The sequence below is a fragment of the Leucopleurus acutus genome (assembly GCF_964270905.1).
Source record: "Leucopleurus acutus genome assembly, chromosome: 13".
In the NCBI taxonomy this organism is placed as follows: domain Eukaryota; kingdom Metazoa; phylum Chordata; class Mammalia; order Artiodactyla; family Delphinidae; genus Leucopleurus; species Leucopleurus acutus.
In genome coordinates, this window is record NC_139155.1 from 43963664 (window position 1) to 43986877 (window position 23214).

Here is a 23214-nt window from a genome sequence, read left to right on the forward strand (position 1 = left end):
TTTTCTTACTTGGGTGATGAGTATGTACGTTGAATGCTAACAGAAGAAAAAGCATACTCAATCACAAAGGCTGTGGGGTAGAATGGAGGTTGGTTCTCAGATGTATATTAATACACGTGATGTATACCTCTCACGTGTGCACTGTGTGGTATAGCAGTAGGATAAGTTGGGATCAGGAAAATTAAGTCTTCTTGTCCTTTCTTCAGTGGTCTACATCAGATGTTGGATTTTAAATTTTAGCGTTTGTTTTCGTCTCATTTTCTAGAGGAGAGGTATATCACACATAAGTAGTTTCTACTTAGAGATTTTAGTAGACTGTAAACTCCAGCGAATCAGTAGGTAACAGTTTTGAAAGTGAAGTTTCAGGAGCCAGCTAATTCAGGGATCTAAAAATTGGCTTATTTTATTTGGGAACTATATGGTACTGTTGCTCTTATTTCAGTTATGCACAAACCCTTCTCAGAATATAGTCTCTAGTTCTGAGCTACGCAGCTCAAGGTATGAGAGGGAATTTGGAGATCGTTCAGAGGTGACCTATACCTGGTATACTTAATCAAACTGAGTTGAGAGAGAAGGAAACAAGAAGTAACTAGATTTATGTGAAACATCTGCTATCAACTTGATTGTTAATATTTGAGGATCTTTTTCTTTTTAAAAAAATACCAACTAAGTTCATCAAAGACCAATCAAGTGGAATTAATCTTCTAAAATTAGTGATTTCACCAATTCCTAGGTATTTTGAACATCGCAGGTCGCAGTGGAAGATTGAGCACAGGTCGGGTGCCTTGTAGAGGCAAGATTATTTCTAAAAGGGAGGTTGGCAGAGGAGCAAGGTGATGCTTTTCAGGTCATTAAAGTGAAGTGTTTACCTGTGATGTTGCCTGTGTTCCATTCAGGGTTCAGGTGGAGGCCTGAACCACTTTGGTCTAAAACCTAAGCCTTTAAAGAATCAGGCAACTGCTTGATGGGGTTATCTGCTCGGAGGCCTGGAGTTGTGTTTCTAGTCCAAGGTTCCTCTAAGATGGGTCTTAGCCACGTGTTTCAGAGCTACCTGGGGTGTTTGGTAAAAAAGAAGATTCTTGAACTCAGTCCTCAGACATCCTGATTCTGTTGGTGGAAAGGGACTCGAACCTGCAATTTTTATCGCGTGCCTCCTGTTTAAGAAGCTCCCGTAGGCACTGGAAGTGAGGGGGAGGGGAGGAGGGACCTGAAACACTGCAGGAGAATGAAGGCTTGGCAGCTTCTACTCTGTTCTGTCTTAGTCAGTGGCAGACAGCTAGTGCGCCCTGAAAGGTAGGCAAGTCAGAAGCCGTGTCATTTGGGGACATCGTAGCGGTAGTGTGCTTGAAGTTTGAAACTAGGGCAAAATCTTGGTGGGGAAAATTTATGTAGTCAACATTCTTCTTGCTCATCTCTTCATGGTGAGTGTAGGAGAAGATGAGCAAGGATGAAAAATAGGTGCATACATTCCGTAAGATTAGTGGTTTTAAAGTGGGAGCGAAGTGCGTGTGGATAAGTTTGCTTGACCAAGAGGTGGTGAGGAGAGATTCATGAAGATGACTCTTGTTTTTCCGAAGGTAATGACCAGATGTTTAGTTCTATCTCCAGCGGAGATGCTTCAACAGGAGAGTGGCTCCAACAGCAGATTAGGGCACATGTAAGAAAGAATGTCCTGAAACAAAGGCTATTAAACCTGGAGATAAATTACCACAGAATACCGAGATCTTCTCTTCCTAGACAATAAATTGTAAACTGTTGACAGTGACATTCCACAGCCAAAGGAAGGGACGTGCCAAATGAATTTTTAGATGCTATTTAGCTTTGTTTTAATAAAAAATTTACTTTAGGCATATTCAAAACCTTTGATAACTGTCTCATTAATATGTGGACATGCATTTGTTGTAAAAACAACAGTTTAGCTTCTTTGAACTTGCCATGACACTGGTCATTTTCTTTCTCTTATAATACTCTCAGTTTCCATATAATATTAAGGAAAAATCAACTCAATATTTTAAATGTTTTATTGAAGAAATTACTGTATTAGGGGCCATGACAACCTTTGTTTATTCTTAGATGTTCAACTGATTACTCAGCCTCATTGTATTTAATCTGGGCTGTCTTTAATATGGACTCTGCAGCTTTTTAATAGCGTCTTTCCTTAAATATCTACAATGCGTCTTAACTGCTTTTATAGCCCATTTACATCATAGGCAGCCAACTTGTGGCCAAATTCAAAACCAAGAAGAGTAATTTCGACCCTAATTTTGCTAGAAGTTATCACACTGATATATTTCAGATAAGGTCAGTGGTAGGGATTTGTACTTGCCATCTAACTCCTTTTTCTCCTTTCACTTTCACAGCAGTTTCCTATCCTAAGAGTAAACTTAGGGGTTCCTGAACTGCTTTGGGAGTTGTATAGATTTGGGAATTCTGTGGAGATGCCAACAATGGATACTGAGGCCTGTCAGCAAGTCTCCTCAGTCAGAAGGGAGTGCTCAGCACCAACCGTGGCCATTGTGTGGGGTACAGGAGGGACTCTTTTTTTGCAGTACGCGGGCCTCTCACTGTTGTGGCCTCTCCCGTTGCGGAGCACAGGCTCCGGACGCGCAGGCTCAGCGGCCATGGCTCACGGGCCCAGCCGCTCCGCGGCATGTGGGATCTTCCTGGACAGGGGCACGAACCCGTGTCCCCTGCATTGGCAGGCGGACCCCCAACCACCGCGCCACCAGGGAAGCCCAGGAGGGACTCTTAGATGTGGGTTCCGTATTGTTCTGTAGCCTCGTGGTCCTCAGGCTCATAAGCCAAGAGCCACGTTATGGAGCAAACCAAAGAAGAATGGGACCCAGAGTGGGGCTGGCCGAGGCACCAGAGCCCCTTTGGTTCCTACCACTTACCAAATGTGAATCAATGTAGACATGAAAGTATCAGCCTCAGAACAGCCATTGTCTCTTTCTCTTTTCCACTATCTCATCATCATTAAGGGAAAATTAGTGGTGGAGTTTTTAGTTTAGATGTCTTCAATTTTATGAAACCATGTGTTGTTCTCTTTTAAAATAAAACTATTTTAATAATTTAAAATTTTCTCTCATGTATGATCCTGGTAATGTAAAATACACAGGTAAATGTTACTATTTTCTATTGACTACATCTAATGTCATGTCCTGATTTTACAAGTAGGATCAGATCCTAAAGCTATGCATTGTCAATTATTTACATTTATTCATTCATCAGTAAAATTTATTTGGTATAGTTGAAATTTTAATAAGTCCCATGTTTAATGTTTTTACATAATTTTCTGTTTAACCAGTTTATTAGGCTGTATTTAAAAATCCAAAATATAGAATGACACATAGACATTGTTTTTAGACATATTTTGATTCTTATGTTCTTTGAAAATCTAATGATTTTGGAATTTATAATTTTTTTGGCATTTTTTAATTGGACTATAGTTGATTTACAGCGTTATGTTAGTTTCAGGTATACAGCAAAGTGATTCATTCAGGTGTACAGCAAAGTGCATATATATATATATATATTTCTTTTCAGATTCTTCTCCATTATAGGTTATTAAAAGATACTGAATATAGTGCCCTGCACTATACAGTAAATCCTTGTTGCTTGTCTATTTTATATATAGTAGTGTGAATCTGTTAATCCCATACTCCCTAATTTCTCCCTCTCCTCCCGTTTCCCCTTTGGTAACCATGAGTTTCTTTTCTACATCTGTGAGCCTGTTTCTATTTTGTATATAGATTCATTTATATCATTTTTTAGATTCCACATATAAGTAATATCATATAATGTCTGTTTTTGTCTGTATGATTTACTTCACTTAGTATGATAATCTCTAGGTCCATCCATGTTGCTGCAAATGGCAAATATTTCATTCTTTTCTATGGCTAATATTCAATTGTGTATATATGCCACATCTTCTTTATCCATTCATCTGTTGACAGACACTTAGGTTGCTTCCATGTCTTGGTTATTGTAAATAGTGCTGCTGTGAACATTGGGGTGCATGTATCTTTTTGAATTAGAGTTTTCATCTTTTCCAGATATATACCCAGGAATGGAATTGCAGGATCATGTGGTAGCTCATTTTTAGTGTTTTAAGGAACCTCCATACTGTTTTCCATAGTGGCTGCACCAATTTCCATTCCCACCAACAGTGTAGGAGGGGCCCCTTTTCTCCATACCCTCTCAAGCATTTGTTATTTGTAAACTTTTTGATCATGGCTCTTCTGACTGGTGTGAGGTGATACCTCACTGTAGTTTTGATTTTGCATTTCTCTAATAATTAGTGATGTTGAGCATCTTTTTATGTGCCTGTTGGCCATCTGTATGTCTTCTTTAGAGAAATGCCTATTTAGGTCTTCTGATTTTAGAATTTATAATCTGTAGAAAACTTATTTGTTTTAATTTCAGTTTTTAGAAAATTCACAATTATCATAAGGCTAGCTTAGCTCAGAAATTGCTAAGAAAAGCAATGGTTAGAAAACATTTTAGCTTTTTCAAGGGCAAAATCTGAATTGTAGGGTCACTTGACTTGTATATGATGAAGTTTGGATCCAGGAAAGAGGACTTGAGTAAGTGATGATTGATCATTATTCATTTATTCCCATATTATAGTAGCACACTTTGTAAACAGTGATTTTTAGTCTTGATTTTGAGAGTCTTGATCATTTTTTTTCTTATTAGAAGAAGGATTGGTCTACTGAGAAACCATTTTAATTCCTGTAAACGTGTTTTTTTTTTTTTTGATTACATAAGATACACATTTCTTTGGTTTATTTAAGGGATGAATTTCTCTGATGCTCGTGCTTGTTTACCTTATCTTTTTTGTTGAGCTTAACATTTTAACATAATTTTATTATCATTTTTAAACTGAATATTATCCTACCACTGAAATAAACATGCAGTGTATCAAAAATTTAATTGTGCATTTTGATTAGATGAAAAATATTATATTAATATAATTATCAAACTTCATTTATATTCCATGATATATCTGTTATATTTTTCAAAAATATCTCTAGACCAGGTGAGCCATGTTCGATACTAGATATTCAGGTGGAATCTCTTTTAAATTCAATTTAAACCCATAAACTTATTATTTATGATCTACTTTAAAACCTAGAAATCAGTCTGGACACATCCCTCTCCCTCACTCCTTGTATCCATTCCAGGAACAAATCCTGTTCATTTACCTCTTCAGTGTTTTCAAAAATTCATGCACTTCTCTTCTTGTCCTCTACCCGGCCTCTGTTCAAGCTACCATTACCTCTTGTCTTGACTTTGCATTAATCTCTAACCAGCTCCCTGAGCCCACTTTTGGTTTTCTCCAGTCTGCTTTACACTGCTCTTCATAGTAGTGTTTGCCATCACCAAAGCTGATTTTTTTTTTTTTTTTTAACCAAAGCTGATTTTATCACTCTTTTAAAATCTTTCCACGACGTTCATGGTTTTCATAGGATAAGGACCACAATCCCTAGAACGGCCTTCAGAGCCCATTTATACCTCTCCAGGTTCACAAGAGCTTAAATGGCACAAAGGCAAGGGCCTTGTCTGTTTTTGCCCATTGTTGGATCTCTGGTGAGAAAATTCATGAGTAAGAGAATCTCAAGGGTCAGTTTTTATCTTTTACCTCTAGGGCTTGCTGCTGTATTTATTTACATATGTGATTCTTTTGTTTTAAAGGTGGCAGTTCTCATTCCTTTCCGTAATCGCCATGAACATCTTCCAATTTTTTTCTTGCATCTGATTCCAATGCTCCAAAAACAGCGGCTGGAATTTGCCTTTTATGTCATTGAACAGGTGAGAATATTTTTCAAAATGGTAACTGGGTATACTAGAACATAGTAAACTCTTAGATACTGTGTGATTAAAAGTGTGTAGTTTAAGGTTAATCCTTGGTTTTATATTTGGGTAAAATTCCATTTTGGATTGAGCCTGTTAATTGTGTATATCACATTTTGTTAATCCTTTTATCAGTTGATGTATTCCTATCATTTAAAATCATCTAATGTCTTACCTATTAAACTGAAATATATATATAATTATTCATATTATCAGCTAATTTTTTCTCTGTAAATACTTTAATATCAGTATTCCGTATGTACAGTTTCTTTCAGACTTATTTAAACCCTTTGTAGATATTTTCTGTACTTCTGTGTTTTTCTACTTCTGTCATCACCTGCTTTTGTACTTAAGGTGTCATCTTGGATTTCTTCCTTGGTCTCTCCCCAACCCCACTTCCCAAACACTAGGGTCTTTGCTGAATTTTGTCACTGATTGCTATATAGTATTTCTAAAGTGCATTTTGTTCATGTTTAGAATACATTGTAATTTGGATACTTTTGGTTTTGACATTGATGACCTCATTTTATCCTGATCGGTCATTCTTTTTACTAAATCTGACTAAAAATGTATTTCTTTATCAGTAGACAAAAAGTGACCTAGCTTATATTAGATGCCTCTGGGATTTTTTTTTTGAAATATTAGAAAATATTCAGATTATCTTCCTAAGATTGTTACAGTTAGTGTGTTTTCCCATGTCCTTTGTGGCTGATTCTACCTTTTCTTTTTTTTTTTTTAATTTTATTTTCTCGCTCTTAGCTTTTTTGCCTCTATTTTTCCCCCTGGAAGTACTGGGTATTTAATGTAACTTATGGTTCTCTGTGTGTAAATCACCCTTTTAAGCTCTGTTTCCTGTTCATATAATGATGTATATAGAGCATATGTGCTTTTTAATGCAATCACCTATATTATGAAAATTAACTTTTGTTAACCTGATAGTAAATTAAAAATTTTAGCTACTTTCATGATAGCCATAGTTATAAACTTCTAGATCCGTTTTACCAACTGCTAGTTTCCTTTTTTGAAACTTCAGTCTTCATAATGAGTTGGGGGATGAGATATCTGCCTCTGTGGTTTTTTGTTTTTTGGGGTTTTCTTTTTTTGCGGTACGCGGGCCTCTCACTGTTGTGGCCTCTCCCGTTGCGGAGCACAGGCTCTGGATGTGCAGGCTTAGCGGCCATGGGTCACGGGCCCAGCCGCTCCGCGGCATGTGGGATCCTCCTGGACCGGGGCACGAACCCGTGTCCCCTGCATCGGCAGGCGGACTCTCAACCACTGCGCCACCGGGGAAGCCCTGCCTCTGTTTTTAAAGGCGTTTTCTTCTGCAAGTCCACACCATTGAATTATTTTGTGTATGTGATGAAGAAGTCTGCAGAGCAGCTAAGGTCCATATTTTATAAATGTCTTAAGTCTGAATCTTAGCTTTGATCAATATTAATTCAGGCCTGTATGTTTGATAGTGTGTTGTGGTTTTGAGCTAGTAACATCTTTACCACATATGAAATAGAAGAATCATTTTCCTGCTGGACTGGTGCCAGAAGGGCTAAGCCTTTGACGAGCAGCTCAGAACTCCCAGTTAAATATAGAAGGGGGTACAACATATTTCCCTCTTTTCCTTTCCAGACTCCTAAAATGAATGAAAGAAAAAACTTTTAATGAGTTATTAAACTATAAAGACAAAGAGATGGAAGTAGTTGAGCGATTTCAGCCCACTTCTGGGAGTCAAGAGGCAGGTGGAGCACAGACACGCCCTCCCTTAGCCCAGCACAGGAGGCTCAGACCCACGTGCTGTCAAGGGGGATGGTGACAAGGATTGAGTTAGTCTGCTGGACAAAGCCCCCCTGCACATCTCAGCCCTTGAAAGACGAACTGAAGCACTGGGCTAAACTAAGGGATTGTTTAAAAGTTTGATTGCAGAACAGTCAGATCCCTAGTTTCTTAAGTTGGCTTTTGCTGCCAGGTGATTACTCTGTTGTATCTTGTAGAAAATGAAAAGTTTCTCCTCGGAGAAACCAGCGCGGGTCCTGCCGGTGCTGATGCAGCCGAACTCTGGCACCTCAGAGCAGAGGCTTGAGTCGGGTTGCCTGCGGACCCCAAGCGCCCTCTGTCCTTCTCCTTGTCTGACTGTTTGAAGCCAGTCGTTCGGTGTGAATCCCCCCAACCCCTTCAACTGAGGCAGGGCATGAGTGGCCTCTTCACTAGAGAAGTAGCTTAGCCCCAGGGAGACGATGCCTGGTCTAATGTTGGGAAGTCTCCAGAGGAAGAGGCCAGTTCCTCACTTTATCACCTCCATAAAGCCCGCTTTCATTCATTCAACAAAGGGGAGACAGCAGGGGACAAGCCAGGTGAGGCCTCTTGTTCTTGTGAGGGAAGGAGGGCAGTAAATAATCATGTGGTATGTCAGGTGGTGCCCGGAGCTAAGAGTCGGGGCAGAGAGAGCGGTAGGGGCAGGGAGATGTGCTCTTTCCTTCAGAGTCTTTACGGAAGGCTCTCGGAGGAGGTGAGGTGGGAGCGGCCCTGAACAAAGGAGCAGCCCATGCTGACGTTCGGGGATGTGTGTTCCAGGCAGGGCAGGAGAGCGCATGGTGTGTTTGTGCAAAGTGGTCAGTGTTGCTGGAGCGACAAGTGAAGAAAGACGTGAGGCAGGAAATCATAGGCGGGATAGACGCAGGTAATGAAGAACCTGGGGGAGGGGCTTCCCTGGGGGCGCAGTGGTTGAGAGTCCCGCCTGCCGATGCAGGGGACACGGGCTCGTGTCCCGGTCTGGGATGATCCCACATGCCGCGGAGCGGCTGGGCCCGTGAGCCATGGCCACTGAGTCTGCGCGTCCGGACCCTGTCCCACAACAGTGAGAGGCCCGCGTACCGGAAAAAAAAAAAAAAAAAGATCCTGGGGGAGGCCTTGGGTTGTCCCGCGGAAGGTGAGAAGGTGCTGGAGGCTTCTGAGTAGAGGAATGGCGTGATCTAATGGTCTTTGGAGAAGATGACGGTGCGGAGAGTAGACTGAGCGGGAGCTTCTGCCGCGGGCCAGGCAGCAGAAGATGCTGACGCGGGCTACGGTGGTGTTGGAGGGGGGTGAGCAGTGGCTGGGTTTGGGCTACATTGGGTTTAGAAGTCAGATTATTTGCTGTTGAAGTGGACGTACGTTGTGAGCAACGGAGAATGGTCAACCAGGATGCAGGGTTTTTGTCTTGAAGGAGGGTGTTGCCGTTTTCTGAGCTATGGCACACAGAGCGCTGGCGAGGAGGGTTGGGGCTTCTGTTTCTGTTTCACTTTGGCTTAGGGATTTGCTCGTGCACATGCGTGTGCATGTGTGGTGTGTGTGCAGCCAAGAGTACTGTGCCACAACCTCACATACGTACGTGGAGGTTCCCCTCAGCTTTTTAGTGCCTTGCTCTCAACCGTGAATGGGCGGCGAAAGGTTCCCACAAAAGGAGACAAAACCAATCCAACAAAAGGGATTATAGAAAATATAGACAGTGGAGGGAACAGAGAACATTTTTTAAAAAAATGAACAGTAATAAAAACTCATAATCACTATCCACAGAGAGTGAAGGAAAGATAATGCATCTGTGAAATGAAAACACCATAAAGGGCAATCAGAATAAGAAAGTTATCATAAAAGAAAATGTGATAAGTAAAACAAAACTTTCAATAGAATGGCTGGAAGATGAACTTAAGAAGATAACTCTTAAACTATAACCAAAGTAGGAGAAATTAAGAAGTATCAATGCCTCACAGGGGTAACCACCTCCAAGGTGGTCCCCAAGGATCCTTGCCTCTTTGTATGGTCTCCTGCCACAACGAATAAGGGCTGACTTGTGTGGACAACCACACTGCAGAGTGACAGTGTGTGATTTTTGAAGCTAGGTCATAAAAGACATTGCCGCTTCTGCTTTGTTCTGTTGGATCACTTGCTCTTGGGGAAGCCAGCTGCCATGTCATGAGGACACTCAAGCAACCCTGTGGAGAAGGACTGACTTGCCAGCGTCATCTTGCTGGCTGTGTGACTGAGTCCTCTTGGAAGTGGATCTGCCAGCTGACGCCCAGACATCATGGAGCAGTGATCAGGGATCTTTGCTGTGCTGTCAGAATTTCCTATCACAGGTGCTTTGAGCATAATAAATGACTGTGGTTTTATTAGCCACTAGTTTTGCTGTGATTTGTTACACATCAGTAGATAACAAATACACTTGGTAATCAGAGTTCTGAAAAAATATAGAAGGAAAAAAACGGGGTTGGGGTGGAGTAAAATGACCAAAGAAATAATATAAGAATATTTTCCAGAAGCAAAGACATGAGTCTTCAGATTAAAGGGGTCCACATGTACACATGAATAAAATATAGAGCTTTAAAGCATATTATTTTGAAACTTTAGAATGCAAATTAAAAAGGGAAGGTATCAAAAAGGTTCTGTAGGAAAAATTACCAGTGATTATGTATCAGAATCATATGAACCTTCTCAGCAGTGCTGATACCTAGAAGATTGTGGAACCACATGCCGTTAAATTTTAGGGGAAAGTAATTCTTCTTTTTTTTTCCCGGTACGCGGGCCTTTCACTGTTGTGGCCTCTCCCGCCGCGGAGCACAGGCTCCAGACGTGCAGGCCCAGCGGCCATGGCTCACGGGCCCAGCTGCTCCGCGGCATGTGGGACCCTCCCGGACTGGGGCACGAACCCGCATTGGCAGGTGGGCTCCCAACCACTGCGCCATCAGGGAAGCCCTGGGGAAAGTAATTCTTACGTAGAATTTTTTACCCAGTCGGAATATCAATCAAGTGTGAGGGTAGATTGATGGCATTTTCAGTCATTCATTGGCTAAAATATATATATATATATATATATATATATATATATATATATATATATAAAATATCCGTGTGTGTGTATATATGTAGAGATATATATATATATATATATATATTTTTTTTTTTTTTTTTCTCCCGTGGATCCTGAGATAGGAAGCTGCTGAAGGATGTTCCTCAGCAAATTGAGAGAGCCAAGTAAAGGACACATGTAGGGAATGAAAGAGGAGGCCCAGGATGATAGTTGCACATGGTCAGACCAGTCAAGACTGGAGCAAGACGCGAGGGCCGTGGCAGCCTGAGTTGGGCTTGGGGGGCGGGTGGAGGAGGAATCGATAAATGGTTTGATGTGTTTCAATGATTGCATCAGTTATTAAAAAATACAGGGCATGCCTGCTGGGGCTTTTGTACAAAGTAATACTAGTTATATAGAAAAGTAAGAAAACAGAAGACAGTTATGAATCTCAGTTTGAGAAAGAAAACAGAATCATAATTTACTCAACAGTCATATATATACAGTCATAATAATGCAAATACCGTTGACTTAACAAAAAATTATGACATAACTCTGTTGGGAGAATGGATGGAGGGGCAGTGAATGGGGGGGTATAAATCCTCAATGACCATGGTAAGAAATCAGTAGTGTCTAAAAAGTTAATGAGGCAAGGGGATATCAAAACTTTCATTACCTTGAAATGAGGAGATAAGTACCAGAATAAACTGCTAGAGGTGTGTAAATGTATTGCTTTTGGAAGATGAAGGTGGGTTAGACATAAAACTTCTTATTTTTATTATAAGCCATTAAGTATTATGTCCACATTTAATGAAAACAGTTTTTTAAATCTTAAAGGAAAGTCATTTGTTCAAACTGGTGATGTACCAGTAATAATATTATAATTTAACTGCCTTTCCTTTTTATTCTCTCCACTTCATTGGTGAGGAAAAGCTGTAGAAAGTAAAGTGATTTCTATTACCTCAAGTTAGTGCAGGACCCGGGACTGGAAATTAGTTATTTTTCACATTTGAGGGCTCACTCTGGTGATGGCTGCATTGTGCATCTCATTCACTTCTTTCATAATCATGTTTTGTTTTATGGTTTGGAAATGATTTTGAGAAATATTGCCAAGGCATAGGTAAATTGCTCTTTAATTTTCTTTAGCTGTAGCATGAAACCTTTTATTGCCAATGCACCTTAATATAATTTTCCTCATAAGTAAAGGGAAGTGGTCATTATATAGGAAGTTGGGTTCTGTGTAATAAGTTCCCACTTTTTTTTGTCCCTTCAGATGCTCTTGGTCTTTACCATAAACAAGCATAATAAGAATAGAAACTGTTGTCTGGACACTTTATTTTCCCTAGTAATAAAGGAAAATGGTTATAATAAAGGAAATTGGGTTTTGTGTAATAAGTTCCAATTGTTTTTGTCTCTGAGAATGCCTTTGTCTCTATTACAAGCATTAGTAATGCAAAGTTAGCCCTCCCTGGCCTTGTTATGTAAGAGAAGGGTTACTGCTTCTTGAGTCACTTTGTTTCCTGCTTCTTTTAGTCTGGACACCATATGGAAAGCTTTGCTAAAAAATACAAGCTATATTATTTTCAGTGGCTTTATTTTTTTTCCTGGTCATAAATAATCTATATCCTGATACATTTGAAGTAAAACAGAAACATGAATTATATCATTATATAAAGTTGATCTACCAGTGGCCCTTAAAATAACAGTGTTTTCTTGTGTGTTACCAAAGTATAAAATTATGTAATAATTTAAATAGTATATTTGAAAATCCTGAAACATGTTTATTATTTTATCCATTTAGTTTGTGTGCATTTATTATTAGTATTTGACCATGATTCAACAAGTTATAAAGGTATAGAAAAAAGTCATGGCGAAGCCTGAGTACATTTCTGTTTTTCTCTTTGTGAAGACTGGCACACAGCCTTTTAACCGTGCAATGCTCTTCAATGTGGGCTTCAAAGAGGCCATGAAAGACAGTGTCTGGGACTGTGTAATCTTCCACGATGTGGATCATCTACCTGAAAATGACCGAAACTATTACGGATGTGGAGAAATGCCACGTCACTTTGCAGCCAAGCTGGATAAATACATGTATATGTAAGTAATGTACACTCTTCTTTTGCAGCACACCTGCAAAATCGTATCATTGAAATGGTAGCAGCGTTATGTGCCTGGATCTGAGAGGGCTCAAGAGCCTAGAGAGTATCTTTAACTCCAGCCCTTCCTCGCAGGGAGTCGGGGTGTAGGGTCGCTTGTGGTCCATCCAGTCGCTTCCTCACACACAGGTTTCAGCGTGGGGTGGTGGGAAATAGAGCCTGGTTTCTACGGTCAAGGAAATGTGGACCTAACTTCTGATTTTCACGCTTAGCAGTTAGAGGGCTTGGGTTTGCATCTTAGGACTTGGATCTCTGAACATTGGTTTCCTTGTTCAGGGAGCACTAGAGCCCATCCACGGGTTCTGCGAGATCCCAGGCGCTGGGCTGCCCCAGGTAGGAGCACAGCACAGGTTGGCTCCCCTCTCTTCCCTCGCCCAGGGTTGTTCCTGTGCAGTGAAGGCCCGCTCTTCTGCAGTATGTTTTCTTCTTCCTAAGCTATGGATTCTTGACCTACCTTTAATAAGAAGAAACATTTTTTCGTTCTCTGACTGGAGATGCCTTGAAATGATACTGTCATCGGAGCTGTGACAGTGACTTAAATTGACATTAAACGTCTAATTTGGGAAAGAGATCACAGTTTTCATTGACTCATGGAAGTGGAGAGGAGAGAAAATAGCCTGGAGCAGGGGAGGTGTTGCCTTCATCACTGTTTTGCCTGCTGCCTCACCTGTGGAGTTAGAGAAGCAAAAAGTCTCAGTGATGAGACCAGGTGAATTAGCACTGAAACAGGAAGAGTGCCTTTTTTTTGTTTTTTGTCTTTTTTTAGACTTGTTATCATTAGAAAACCTTTTCCTTATTACCATAGTATCTGAAAGCCTAGTCTGGCGTTACCTTGGGAAGGTCATCCAGGTTCAGGATCTGATTCTTAGCACTTCTAGAAACTCAATTTTAGTCAGCCCACTAGAGTCAAATTAAATTTAGCATAATTAATTTTTACTAAAAGATATCATAAATGTCATATAAACTAGGGATTCTAAATTAATTTTTTATTTGAAAATATTAATTTCTAATCAGTAAAATACTCATATCTACCTAGACTAATCCCAGGGTGCATAGGGTATCTTGGAAGTTGGAATAGAAATTAGAGAGAACGGCAGCAGAGCAGGGAACGGGCCGGACAGTGCATGGGCTGAAGTGTGATGAGGTGTCCCTGCCCACAGTGGTGCCCACGCCGTGAAGGCTGCTGACCAGAAAGCTCAGGTCCCCAGAGCAGTGTCTCTCTCCCTTTGGACAGTGTCAGGTAAACACTACTAGATTTGTGTTTGTCAAGCTTCCGTTTTCTGTTCTTTATCTATTACACCTTCATTTTATCTAATCTTTTTCTATTCTGGGTATAGTGCAGTTGATTGTTTCTGCTTTTAAGCAGAACACTAAATGGAATTAACGTGCTTGGCAATTTATAAATGTCAGTGAACACACACACGCACTTATCCATCTTTACCTATCTACTGATTTCAGGTTTCTCCCAAACCCCTAGCCTGGGCAAGCATAATGCAACTGATGTGGGAAACACAGTGCTGCCATGAGCGCTTATTGGCCCTATTGGACCCCAACTGGTATCATAACTAGAATCTAACTTCCCCAGTGCAAGCCTCGTGAGGTACCCTGGGACACCGTGGTAGACTTTGGGGTCAGCATTGCTGTTACTGTCTTGGGGTGCCTTTGGCCCAGTGTGGGACCAGGATTGCTTTGTCCCGCAGCCTGGAGTTCTCTGTGGGAGCTGCCTCTCTCATCTTCTGTGGCCACACAAGGTCCCCGCTGGCACACAGCACTTCCTCCCTGCAGAGAGTGAATCCAGAGTCCTTCCAACAAAAAAGTGAAATCTGCCCCCTCTCTTCCTCTGAGGCAGCTTTGCTTTAGTCCTGGCCAGACTTCCCTCAGCGTGATTTTCAGAGGCTGCGTGTGGTCGTGTTTTCTCTGCTGTTCCTCCACATTGGCCTCGTCCATTCAGGGGCTCTGGCACGTGGCTCCCCAGTAGCACATTTAGGGCCACAGGAATTTATTCAGGACTGCAAGTCTAGGGATGCTGCCTCAACATCAGAAAACCTGTCTGTTTCTAAACAAACAACTTCGACAAATTCCATGGAGGATGAGTTAGAGAAAGGTAAGGAAAATAAAATCCAGATTTAAAAATATAGTCATTTCTCAGAGAAAGGCAAGTACTGTATGATCTCACTTATATGCAGAATCGAAAAAAAAAAAACCCGAACTTGTAGATAAAGAGAACAGATTTTGGTTGCCAGAGGCAGGGGTTGGGGGTGGATGAAGGGGATCAACAGGTACAAAATTCTAGTTATAAGACAAGTCCTGGGATGTAATGTATAACGAGGTGACTCTAGGTAACAAATACTGTACTGTATACTTGAGAGTTGCTAAGAGAATAGCTCTTGAAAGCTCTCATCATGAGGAAAAAGTAGCTATGCATGGTGATGGATGTTAACCAGACATATTGTGGTAATCGTTTTGCAATATACACATATATCAAATCATTATGTTGTACACCTGAAACTAATACAGGGTCAGTTACATCTCAAAAAATTGTCATTCTTCTAACTATTAGTGCATTAAAAATAAATATATTTGTAAATATCCATGAATATTTTGGGAGTGTAGTCCAAATAGAGAAGATCATTACAGGAATACGCAGCTAGTTTTTCCAAAATTAAATGCTAGACTTGTTTTTACTAATTTATATTTATCCTAGTCTGTATGATAAATAATGTATTTAATAAATTAATATCAATTAATTTAGGAAATTAGCTTAGTAACATCTAACATTGCCTTAGCAGCTATTGATCAAGTCTACTTTTGGTGTGAAAGTAGACCATTTTTGAACACTAGGTTTTGAGTCTTATAAAGTAACAATACTCAATATTAAATTTCAGGTACCACAAGTGTTTTGCATAACACAGTTAGATGTACTTGTTTCACTAGAGTGTAAAGATGTTTTGTTTCTTGATGTACTTTACTTTTCCCAGAATATGATTTAATCAACATAATTGTTTATATGGAAGTAGGGGTATGTTTTGCAAAGCATGTAAAAGACTGAAAACTCGATTTCATATGGCAAACAGTTTTGATTTCATTTTTAGAATGCTATATTCTGCTTTCTTTTTTAGTCTTCCTTATAAAGAGTTTTTTGGCGGTGTAAGTGGACTGACAGTGGAACAGTTCAGAAAGATCAATGGTTTTCCTAATGCCTTCTGGGGATGGGGAGGAGAAGACGATGACCTCTGGAATAGGTATGTTGAGGTACAAATTGCTTAATAATGGAATTTCTATAAATTTCCTTTCTTTAAGTAAACTATACTTTTCTATTCCAGGAAAGGATTCTTTGGGGTGGAAAATTTTTGAGGTTCCTAAATCCTGCGTTGTGTTTCTCCCTTTTTTATTGATAGTAGTAGTACCCTTTTGAAATTACTGACAGCGTGTACATTAGAGCATTCTTTTGCATTTTAAATTGAACTCACATAATCTATTTTTATGTTAGATTTTATTTCTTAATGTATTTTCATTTCTGTATGTTGTGTTGTAGGGTTCACTATGCTGGATATAATGTAACAAGACCAGAGGGGGACCTGGGAAAATACAAGTCTATTCCTCATCACCATCGAGGTGAAGTCCAGTTCTTAGGACGGTAAGTTTAATATCATCTTTAGATATCAAGGTTTCAAAATTATTTAATTATGAAAGATTTTTAAAAAATGCATTGCACTCCCCACAAAAAACTTCTGAAGGGGATTTTCTGTCGATATCATTTTTGTTTATAAAAGTAGAGCATTTTGTGCTTGTTTTGAAGAGTTATACATATACATATACCTACATACACACACACATATATGTATTCATGTAATATTAAAGAGCCCAGTTAATTATTTATGTAAAAATGTTTCCTTAACATAAAGCGTAATGCATTTTATTTCTTAAGGATATCTAATGTGTAAGAGTGCAAAATAACTTATTTTCAGGTAGCATTTTAAGACTAGTAAAAATGTTAATTTAGAATAATGGTCTAGAAAGATTTTTAATTATGCGTAAGAACCAAAAATTGTAAAGAGCTTTAAGTGCTTTAATGATAAGAATGACCTTGAGCGTATTCCTCATCAATTTTTCTTTTCAAACATGTTTCTGTTACTTTTAATTTTTTTCTCTAATGCTATAGGTATAAATTACTAAGATACTCAAAAGAGCGCCAGTACATCGATGGGTTGAACAATTTAGTATATACGCCAAAAATACTGGTTGATAGGTTGTACACAAATATATCTGTAAACCTCATGCCAGAGTTAGCTCCAATTGAAGACTATTAAAAGAAGTAGCTCTCATGGCAAGATAGACCACAATGCTGGATCGGGAACTTGGAATGCACTCTTAATGGAGGTCAGTGAATGGATGTGTCACAGTGCCCTGGGTGGTGAGAAGAAGAGCCTGTGTTCTCAGTGTTTACTTGTGGGATTGTATACAGTCACCCTTCTTCCACCCACCCATCCTCTCTCCTGAGACACACCCCATGGCGAGCACTGCAGAGACCAGATGCTGTTGCTTAAGTCTGGCAGTCAAGAGAGCTCCCTACAAAGAGAAAATTTTTATACTAAAATCTATAGTTTAATTCAAGAGAATGCTTTATTTCCATTTAAACATATTTTGTACATATGTGATATAAATTAATGTGTTCAAATTGTTGAGAAACAAGATGTGTTGGCAGTTTTGCATGTAATGGGTTATGCCTTTATGGGACTTTTATAAACATTTTTTTATTTGCATGGAATAAAACAATGTAAATTTATGTCACTAAACAAAGGTTAACCTTGTGTGAAATGAAGGAACTGTCAATAATTGACAGCCAACTAATACAGTACACTGTTATACTAGTTTTGAGCTTTATACCGTCAGCTTTTTGTGTGGACGAAGTCACAGCTTCCTTAGGGTTTTAAAGGGTAAGAAGAAGGGACTTAGCTTTTCTTCCTACGGAGGATTACCTCTTTTTTTCCCCTTGCTTGCAATCTCATCGGATTTTGCTAAATCACAACCATATTGTTTGTGTATATTGCATGAGTATTACCAAGAAAATCTTAAAAGTTATGATGTGACATGATATAAAAGACCTCTTTATGTTAAACGTCTCTCATGTACCTCTGGTGTAAGTGTCAGGGATTTTGTGCCTCAAAAAGTGTTCCCAAGGTTGCGTGTGGTTGTACACTGTATTTTTTTGAATTCATAGTGAGCAGCGCTTTTATTATTTCTAGTTCAGAAGAGCCAAAAAAAAAAAATCTTCATTTAAAAAAAGCAAAACAGTTTTGTAAAAGATTGAGTTATGGAAAACCCAGTAGTACTTAAAATATACAAATGAATTATACTATTAGGTAAGAAATTAAATGTTCTATTTTTATGAAGATAAATGCTTAGTAGATAAAAACAAATTTTAAGTTTGATTATTAGACTCATAGGATTTCAAGTTTGGAAGGGATCCTTTTTAATGTTGGCCAGTTTCATTCAAACTACATGTATTTTTTTCACTTTTAAGATATCACATCTCTGGTATTAATTTCCTCACAAAAGCATAAATTAATAGAATTATATTAAAATACATTATCAGTTATTTAAATGCATTGGTGTTAATAAGACACTTCTCTAAAAACAGGTTTCTCTACCTGACATCACGTATATTACTTACTCTTAAATTTGGATGGCATTTTCATAGCGAAACCAAACAGTATCTTTACTTTGAAAATTATCAACTATGGTTAACCAAAGATTCTTTAAAATATCTTAAGATATTTTCACAAATTTAAAACAAAAAATTAAATATCTATAAAGTGAATCTTCAACAACATGAGGAACAACAGAAATGGATTATTCATCTAACACAGAAATATGGTTATTTATCTCTCAGGTTGTAAATTTAATTTTGAAGTTGTCATTTTCTATGCAAATATTAGTAACACAAATGACCACAAACCAAATCATAAAATAACTGAAATTCTTACACTTTGAGAAAACTGCTAGCTCTCGGTTATGATACCAAGCAGAATTTTTCTGCATTTATTTCTTAGAAATATTTCCAAAATATTTGTTTTTCATTTCTTTGCTGGTAACTCAGAATAATGAAAAATCAAACCTTCTGAAAAGCAAGGTATTTGTTCTTAAATTGTGTATCTATTCACTTTCTGTCTCTCATAGCCAATGTAATTTTTTAATTTGATGAAATGAAAGAAAGTAGGTTGGGAAAGTTAACATTTGTTGATCACTAACAAGATACTAGGGGCATAGGAGCATAATTAACCCAATAATACTTAAATATTTTAGTCATGGGGGAAATTAGGGCTGTTTCTGAGTCTTATTAGGAAAACATTTTTCTCTTTAATATGGAGCTGCCCACATTTTGGTATCTTCTCGTTTTGATACACATTTTTATAGTTTCAAGAGAACTCCGTTCTACTAGTATTTGTCTTATTTTCTTGGATTAAGTCTAGTAGTAATTTTTGTTTTAGGAGTGGGCCATGAATATTCCGCTATTTTCCGTTTTGAATACGGTGTGTCATCCTTTGAAAGCCATCTCAGTAGTTTGCTTTTTGTCTTTTGTTTGTTTTTATTTTCTTTTTAAGTGCAGACCTCAAATTGATTGTTGCCTATAAATAGTAACTTTTATATGTTTGCATACAAGTGACATAGCTTTGCCCAGTTATCTTCATTGTATAAAAATAACTGTATTCCATAAAAATTAACAAATAGATTGCAAATGCAAACTATCTTTATAGTTTGGTTGATTTATTAGTGAACATGTATTGATTACCTACTCTATCAGTTGCAATGCTAGGTATGTCTACAGAAAAAATATTTCATTTCTAAACAAACCAAGTCAAGCAAGTTGAAACCTTTCTAAAATTATGAAAACATCCTCTGATAACTTATGTGTTGTATTTCTTAGTCTCAAAGTCAAGAAACTTATATATGTGGACATAGTTATGAGCTCCTTATGGCCCTCCTGGGAAACTTATATAGTGCCTTTCAACTAGAGAAAGTAGTAATGATTAATGGCCCTGTTTGTAGAAAAGAAAAGGAAAAAGTGTACACATTTGCTGTAACATTATATCTCATTCACAGTGGAGATGGTCATTTAAGTCTTTGCCAAAACTGGGGTTTAATGAATATTTTTTTAAGTCTAATTATAAATTTCTGTTTGTATTTTGTGAAAAGGTGTTCAGTAAGAAAACCTTATTTGCAATATTATGTAAATACAAAAGTATGTATTAAAGCTTGCTTATTCTCCTTTCCCAGCCAAGATGTTGATATCCATTTTAAAACAAAATGGGAAAATACCCAATACAATATCCTCCTTCTTTTGGAAGCTCTGTACACGTGAAAGCAGACTTTGTGTCATTTTATTTGGCCTTTGCTTATCTCTGTTGTATTTCGTTGTGTACTTTTCAGACAAATACTGGTACTCTAGATTTATTATCTTTTATTTGCAAATATGCCAATGAGAGAACTAAAATGGTCATAGTGTTTATCAGAAAAAGGAAGTGTACTTAAGATTATTTTATTTATTAAAATCTGAAAGGCCTCTATATAAATGCACTGAAATAAATGCTAGTAATTTCTTGTACTCTCATTTTTTTTCTTTTTTTTTTTTGCTTCTCATGGAAATGTTTGTACTTTTTTATCATTGTCTTTTATGAAATATAATGTTCTAAAGACCTGGTGTGATGATGTAATTATTTTCTCTCGGGAACTTTTTTTGGATTATCTGGGGTTTTGTTGTGTTTGTGTTCCTGAATTCCAGGTGAATTGCTGGTGAATACCTTGGTTGCACTAGGATTACACCATGAGTATAAGGTGATCACATATGCCTTTGCAACAGTGTCTGTTAAATACATTTAGAGATCACCTCATAGCTTGGACCTCAGAGGAGACACCATGACACTTAAATATTTTCATCAATGCAGTTAGTAATCTACTGTATCAAAATGAATATTTAAGAAGTCATTTTTAGCATAACTTTATTCTCCCTGCACAACTTCAGTAAACTAAGCTGGTGTGTTGTGGGCAATTCCCTTCTTGTTTTTCAGGTATTAGGAGTCTGAATATCTTTAAGGCAAACAGTCACATCTCAAAAATACCTCAAGACTAGATTTGCGTTTGGGACTAGATGGTGAGATTATGACTTTTATCAACTTTAATTATTTGTGTGATGAATTCTCAGTATTATTAATCTGTATGCGTAGTACGAGCTACCAGAATATTGTCCACTATATATCACAAATAAAGCCAATCATTAAGTCATAATCATGTAGTCATGCAAAGCCATAAAATGGAGTTCTCTTAGTCTGCCCCAGGTTCCTACCTATGGTATTAATGTATCTTCTGATGAATCATGCCAACTTAATTTAATGGTTTTATAATTTTTTTGTTGTCTTTATTTTTTTCTTTCAGTTTTATTGAGATATAATTGACATACAGCACTGTCTGAGTTTAAGGTGTACAGCATAATGATATGATTAAACACCCATCATTTCGTAAAGATGCAAAAGAAAAAAGTTTTTCCTTGTATGGATTTAAGGCTGTGGAGATAACCTGGACCAAAATTGTTTTATTTAGAAAAGGCGTTTATTAAGGAGTACTCTACTGCTATTGATTTAAGTGACTTCAGAAAAGATAGTGCTGTATCACTCAAAATTATACTACAATTAAAAGAAAAATATATGGGTTGAAAAATAAAACTTGTATTTTTCTCAGCACATTCCTACAACATATTTTGGTGGGCCTGAATTCCATTGCTAATTTAATCTTCCCAACTCCATTAGTTGAAGTCTGTGCTCTGGAGGATCTCCAAGAAGCATCAGACATTACCTACCCTCAAGGAGTTTACTGTCCTCTGTGTGTAAAACTGAGAGTGGAAACACCTGAAAACCCACATCCTATCAAATGAGGTGCTCCTTTGTGCCCTCTGCAAACTCAGTTTTATATTTCATTCATGCAATATTAAAGAACCAACAGAGCATCTTGAAGGAGCAGATTTTCTCCACGTGCAGAATATTTCTCAGCTGGAAACACTACACTTCAGAAGGATAGTTGAGATCAGTGCTTTTCTGCAACAGACCTTGAGTATTTGCAGTTAATTCTTAGTAGAACTGTGTGGAAGGTGGCAGTTATAAGGAAAGATTCTGGAGTCAGACTGATCTGAGTTTGAATTCACAGATTCCCTATTATTGGCTGTGAAATTATAGCAAAATTTTAAACCTCTGTGGTCCTCAATTTCTTGGTCTCTCAATGGAGGACGATAGGAACTACCTGAGGATTGTTCAGATGATTAAAGCAGCTAATTCTAATAGAGCACTTAGCACAGTGCTGGACTCTTGAGCAGAAGCTTGGCTTATATTAAGTCAGTTTTCAGCTTTAGAGTGACAGGTTTTTCTTTCATGCCAATTGTCTTGCGTCATATTTTAAGAATGATACCACAAAATAAATGTTGTCACAAGGCACAGATACTGTGATGAAAGAGTTTGAGAGCAGATCCTGAAAACACCTGCTTGATTTATCAAGGAGAAGGTGTTAATTTACCTCTGGGACATCATTTCCATCTGAGGTGGAATATTTTAAAGCATGTTTAGTTAATTTCCAAGGATTCAACTTCTTTTACACAGTCCTTCCTCCCCTTCTTCCATTCCTTCACCTGCTCTTCTCCTTTCTTCTTCTACCACCACCATTGTTAGAATCAGGAAACATCATGGTGGCTGTTAGTTTCCCTGGAGTCTTAGCGAAATCCCATGAGTGCTTTCGTTCAGGCAGAACAGGGTCACTATGGGTAACCGGATTTGCGCCACATTATTCCATTATCCCTTGACCTTGTATAAATGTCATTTTGTATAGGATAATTATGCAGTCTTTCAGCCTGTCTAGCAGCTTCTGGCTGGTCTCTAGTCTCTCCAACCCCAATATTTTAGGGCATTTATTAAGCACCTGCTGTGTCTCAGGCACTGGGCTGTTCTGGTGGCATGAGAGTGACTTAAGACCCGATTCCTTCCCCCAAGGAGGCTACAGCCAAGTAAGGGAGATGCTCGCCAAGGGCTTCTCATGGAAGCCAACCTCACCTCTTTTCCTCTGTCTATCTTATAACCTACTTGGAAACCCAACAGAAAAAGGGGCAAAAGTCTCAGGCCACATAAACGAGGGGAGTTCCCAGAGTTCCACCCACAGGCTCAACACCACGGAGGAGATGGGGGCGGGGAGTGGGTGGGGCGATAGGGTTTGGCCACCACTGCTCCTGAGTGGGAAAGGCCCTGGCTATTCTTAGGGTGCCCTTCTGGAGAATAGACAGTATGGTTGAACGGTGCCTGCTGGTCTGCACCCTTCTAGGTTCTCAGGATGTGGAGAGCAGGCATTTCT

General features: G+C 38.5%; 1 protein-coding gene across 3 annotated transcripts in view; it reads left to right on the plus strand.

The window, feature by feature from the left end:
* Nucleotides 1-20640, plus strand: part of B4GALT6 (beta-1,4-galactosyltransferase 6) — a 65303-nt gene extending 44663 nt beyond the window's left edge. For all 3 annotated transcript variants that reach the window (XM_082853676.1, XM_082853674.1, XM_082853675.1), the window contains 5 exons: nucleotides 5698-5814; nucleotides 12582-12769; nucleotides 15948-16070; nucleotides 16364-16465; nucleotides 16991-20640. In XM_082853676.1, the coding sequence (XP_082709802.1) occupies nucleotides 5698-5814; nucleotides 12582-12769; nucleotides 15948-16070; nucleotides 16364-16465; nucleotides 16991-17138 (678 nt within the window). In that variant the 3' untranslated portion in view covers nucleotides 17139-20640. The remainder of the gene's footprint in view (nucleotides 1-5697; nucleotides 5815-12581; nucleotides 12770-15947; nucleotides 16071-16363; nucleotides 16466-16990) is intronic.
* Nucleotides 20641-23214: the final 2574 nt, after the last annotated feature.